The sequence below is a fragment of the Haemaphysalis longicornis genome, unplaced genomic scaffold (genome assembly GCF_048455015.1).
Source record: "Haemaphysalis longicornis isolate Haplotype H1 unplaced genomic scaffold, Haemaphysalis longicornis Haplotype H1 scaffold_26, whole genome shotgun sequence".
NCBI classification, from domain to species: Eukaryota; Metazoa; Arthropoda; class Arachnida; order Ixodida; family Ixodidae; genus Haemaphysalis; species Haemaphysalis longicornis.
Window position 1 is genome coordinate 1,427,286 of NW_027526319.1, and position 5,035 is coordinate 1,432,320.

At 51.2% G+C, this 5,035-nt stretch overlaps 1 protein-coding gene across 1 annotated transcript; it reads right to left on the reverse strand.

Annotated features, from left to right (window-relative positions):
- Positions 1 to 218: 218 nt before the first annotated feature.
- Positions 219 to 3,369, reverse strand: LOC144172752 (uncharacterized). The gene is made up of 2 exons (XM_077701360.1): positions 2,698 to 3,369; positions 219 to 1,648 (listed from the first exon to the last, which is right to left on the reverse strand). The coding sequence occupies exons 1-2, from the start codon at positions 3,291 to 3,293 to the stop codon at positions 691 to 693; spliced, it is 1,554 nt and encodes a 517-aa protein (XP_077557486.1). The 5' UTR covers positions 3,294 to 3,369; the 3' UTR covers positions 219 to 690.
- Positions 3,370 to 5,035: the final 1,666 nt, after the last annotated feature.

The following is a 5,035-nucleotide window of genomic DNA, read 5'->3' on the forward strand; positions in this document are numbered from 1 at the left end:
GATTTCAAGGATATCCTCAACTGGAGGCTAAAATAGAGGAATGATTGAGAATACCAGGGTATGTCCTACTTGCAGCTATTGCTCGGATGATGTCTGAGCAGGAAACTTTGTCAATACTAAAACATAAGTGATGTGCGTGAACAAGAAATTATTTCACAACAGTCCACCCCGGTGTCTTTTTTTCTGAACTCACAATATTTATTTAAGGTCCACAGCGTTCACCAAATAGGCAGCCCACAGTCCTTCATTTCAAATCTTCTCTGGGGTGTTTAACCGTATTGTATCCATCTGGTAAAATACACCCAGCAGAGGCTTAAGACGCCAGTTTTGGACTTGCACGCAGAAATATTAGACTGGGGATCTGGGATCAAACAAGTGTTTTCACAACATGTGTAGCACGATCCACGTTACGGCGTACTAGAAGTTAGTGTCCACCCAAAAAGGAGCAGGGTCAACACGGATACGAGAAACAGGCGAAGAGCAAAAACGTAAAAGGTAATTAAATCGCGAGGGATGTCTGCTTTGTGACACACCGCGTTTATTCGCGCATAGCGGGACTTGAGCGCCAAAAAGGCAGCACTTGGTGACAGGTGCATTGCGGAACAGTTATTACAAGCTCAGCTGAACCTTAAAGAATCCCCAGAAAACACCCATAAAGAAGGTAAAACTGTTCAAACCAGTCTTAACACCCTAGGGCTGCATCTGGACCACGTCGGACAACTTGAGGTGCTTCACGATACTGTTCAGGCAATCCTGGTTTAGGTCACCTAGCTGAACGCTCGCGCTCGGGTAGCAGGCGACACTCTCCCGGACGACGCCGACGAGGCGAAAGTAGTTGGTCTGGATGTAGTGACGTGCCGACAGCGCGGTGGATCTGGCCTCTTCTTCGCTTTGTCCCATTACTTCCATCACTTGCGCAAGGAACGAGGCACTGCCGCACAATTCTTCAAAGGCCTGTGCCGCCCGTCTGTCTTGCCGCTGCTTCGTCACGAACCTGATGGCGGAATTCTGCAGGCATGCGTTCCTCCTCAGTGCGTTAAGTACGCGCCGGGTGACACAGTTCGCTGAAGACTGCTCGGGCAGCGGGAATTCCGAGACGTTCTTGTTCTTGGTCAGGCCTCGTGACAAGATGGCCAAGCGCTTGATGGGAAACGCTTGGTTGATGTTCACTGCAAGCTTAGTTATCCCGGTGTTCTTGGACAACAGAAGCGCTATGGACTTGATGGAACGAAGACTCGTGATTTCACTCTGCATGGAAACATCAGTCACAGTGTTGTTAAGCACGAGGGCCTTTGCGACCAACGAGAACATCCCGAAATCTGAGGCATTGTCGATGGCGGCGGTGACCCCGAAGCGCCGGATACTCTGGTTCTGTGGAAGAGCGGAGCACAAGGCGTCGATAGCTTGCTTGCAGCGTTGTCCCAGCTCTATCGTCAAGACAAGGACCCTCGTGTTAGTGGCGAGGTTTTCGAGCAGGGCGCAGACACTCTCTTCGTCCAGTTGATGTATGGGGCCAAGGTGGAGCTCCGTCGGCGAGTCGGAGCCGCGGGACACAGCCGCGGAGAGCGGCGGAATGTCCACAGCGCACCACGTCATCTGTATTCGACCGTAGCCTTTGTCTTCGTCCATTACGAATGACAGATTTGTCCTGCAGAAAGAAACCGACGGCATTTTAGTTACAATCACAGAGCTATTTGGTTTTATAACGTTGAGAAAGTTATCCTAGCCGTCACTTCAAAATAAAAGAGCCGACGCGACGTACGTACGCGTATTTTAGAAACTCCAAATTAACCGTAAGTGCGGTAAAATCCATAGCCATAATGAAGGGTTAAAAAAATGGAGGAGCCCGTTCGGAACGAATGTGCCAAATAGAGGGGAACATGCGTGTATAAGTGCGCACTTGTGAAAGTTGCTCCAGATGAGTTCTTTTTTTTTCGATTGCCTCACTTTCAGTCACAAAGAACGGAAAAAAGAATATTGTTCGATATACTCAGTTAAGAAAAGACAATGTTGCAGATGTAAGAGCGTTTGCTGTGGAAAGTATATCACAGAAATAAGCGATCAGATAAAACCGTTGATACCTACCGGCATGCGCCAACGTTCGGGTGATGCAACGATGCGGCAAAACGTATTTTTAGTAACCGCCTACACCCTTTCTAAACCTGAATTCATGAACATATTTGCCTACTTAAGTAATTGCTATAGCAGGGTCCAGACCTCCTCCTCCTTTTGGGCAATCGAAATAGAGGCGACACAATAAGGTCAACTGAATGCGACTATACTCGGTGACAACTTAAGAACGGCACCGGAAGTTGCCGCTGTGCCTTATCACCGTAGCCGGATGTTCCTCCGCGCGGCGCAAGTAGGGCTTTACTGGGAATATTTTGAACATGGCCTGAGCCGTTCCCGTGATTTTTTGGACTTAATATGCTTATAAACGACTCCAGTGACGACAAACAAACTGCGTGAGACAAGGCAGACGATATCACGCATTCATGGCAAACCCCTTTCAAACCGCGCGCGCACTGACGTCACGGGTCCGGCGCTTTGGCGGAGTGATACACTGCATGAGGTGGTGCCGTGCTTGAGTTGTAACCGAGTATGCTTGTAATACCGAGGCATGCACCTGAGCGTGCTCACAATTATATCCCTGCATCCAGCTCGCAGTTGTGTGGTTCATGTCTACCTTAGACTTACCTGTCCTGGTGTGATCCCAAAACCGAACAGAACAGGACCATCTTCACGGTGTCGTTGTTTCGAAGTGCTTCGCAGAAAGCAGCGACGCCAGTGACGCTGACGCGGTTGCTCTTGAGGTTAAGCGTCTCGAGCGTACAGTTCGTCTGCAGGGCTCCTGCGAGCGCATCAGCAGCGTCGTCATTGATGCCACACTGCTCTAAAACCAGGTGACGTAATCCCGCGTTGCGCTGCAACGCGGACGAAAGGGTCGCCACTTCGTTGTCGTCTAGCGCGGAGCGAGTCAAGTCCATGCGCTGCAAGGTGTTGTTCACTTTCAGAGCTTCCAGTACAGAGACTAAGTTTGTTTGACAGCGCCCTAAGCTTAGTTCCAGGAGAGACGTGTTCGCGTGGAGTGCATCGGAAAGCGTGCGAATGTCCGCGTTCAATCGGAAACAACCAGACAAGTCCAGCTTCTTTAGGGTCTTGGAGGCCCGAAGCAGCCTTGAAAGAGTCCTGGCACATGTTGGGTCCAGCGGATTGTTGGCAAGAGACAGGTGGTTGAGAGCATGACAGCTGTGTAGCGCCCGCAGGAGGTGATTAGTGATGGTGTACGACATACGGTTGCTCTCGATGACCACGCTAGTTATCTGTTTCACGTTGCGTCTCAGAAGAGCGACCAAGTGGCTAGCGATGGTCGTGTTGACGAGGAAACAGGCAAATTTGAAGTTCTCGAGGACACTCAGGCCAGCCAGTCCTTCGACCAGTTCCTCTTCGCAGATGAAGGTGTTCGGAGTGCCGCGTAGTGCCAGATCTCGGATATTGCAGCTTCGACCCAGGGCTGAGGCGAGCGCGAAGGCCGGCCGGTAGAAAATCTCCAAGTCCGCACCTTCGAGCCTGATTGACTGGACGCATCGGTGCACTTTCGGAAGCCAGCAGAATACGTACGCGGCGTTGTAAAGCTCTTCCTCAGACCGGTATTGGCGCTGCTGTGTGGGCGTGGAGCGGAGGGCAAGCCGCCCTGGCACGGCTTCGATGAGCTCGAGACTGACGAGGGTTAACACCTTGTTCCAAGCGTCGAGCTCACCAAAAAGCCAGCAGTCGCAGTCATCGGCTTGCGTACATGCCAGTTCAAATCGCAGAGCTCGCGCTTTCAAGCGGGCCACGATCTGTTCGGGATAGGACACGTCGTTTGACCTTGGGAGTGCCACGTCCGAAGTTTGATTCGTCATGCCGGGAGGCAAACGTACCGTTGATAGCTGTGTGGTTCTTCTACTGCGGTGCTTGATGTTCTTTCGCGGCGCGTGGAGGAGTTGATGATGATGATGACGCCTTTCAGCGCAGTTGGAACATGCCCGCAAGGGGAATTAATCTATGCACCGAGCTCCGGTTATTACGTAGGAAATGATATATGGGCGTAATGTAAATGAAATTGCATGGTGATAAAACCCGTTACCAAATAATACTGGCGTGCTAGCAATTCGAGAAACCTGTCGCAGATGCCATATTCCGTTCCCTGATTGGTATTTGCCCAAGATCGAGCACAGTCGTCCTCTGTTGGCGGTGTGAGGAACCGCTCCTTGTGCGGATGCACCATTTCCCCTAGTTTCGTACATTATTGGACATATCAAACTGTTCTCCAAATTCCTACCCCCTCTCACTTAGATACCAAAATGCGTCAAAGCGTAACATGGCGTGTTGCATCCTTTGTAAATAAAAAAAAATCGGCTGTCGATTACTATTCTCCCTAATGCGAAATTTCGTCGCAGCTGTTTAGCTGTTTTGATAGTGCAAAATACGTTGGCGTAAGCGATTTTCGACAGACATATTTGTGTTCTTACAGAAAAGTTTAATTTGCAGCGGCAGATGCAGCACAATTGCGCCGGTTGCGTCGCTCATTGTTCAGACCTCACTCGGGGTTCTGGCGTCGGCGGTGCTAAGCCTCCGCTCGTTGAGCTGCACCGGTTGACGAAGCATACAACCGGTTGCCTCACTCGCAGTTCAGCAGGCACTCCTGATCAGAGTTACTCTGCTCCTGATGGCTGCAGTGCGCTGAGGCAGCATTCACTCGTGGGTTATCACGACGGCAGCGATGGTGAGCTTCTGCGTCGGCGGCGCGAAGTGAGGCTAAAAAGGTACCGCGAACTGCGTCTTGGGAAACGAACCACATCATCGTCACTCGCAGGCTCTCCTTAACGTTTTCGCCAAGCGTCGCGTAGACGAGCGTCTCGTGCGGGCTCAGCATACTATCCCCTCCATCCCCCCACCTCCCACTCCCCGCACACTTTCAGAGAAGCGTCTCGCTAAGCCGCCACGGCGAACCGCCCTTCCCTTACAATTTGGCGACAGTTCCCTTCATTGG

Bases quoted from the DNA above. Each gene is read 5' to 3' on its own strand.
- LOC144172752 (XM_077701360.1), bottom strand. From the start codon at position 3,293: ATGTCGTACACCATCACTAATCACCTCCTGCGGGCGCTACACAGCTGT. The intron at 1,649-2,697 runs GTAAGTCTAAGG...TTCTTTCTGCAG, and splicing joins TTGGGATCACACCAGGACAG to GACAAATCTGTCATTCGTAA.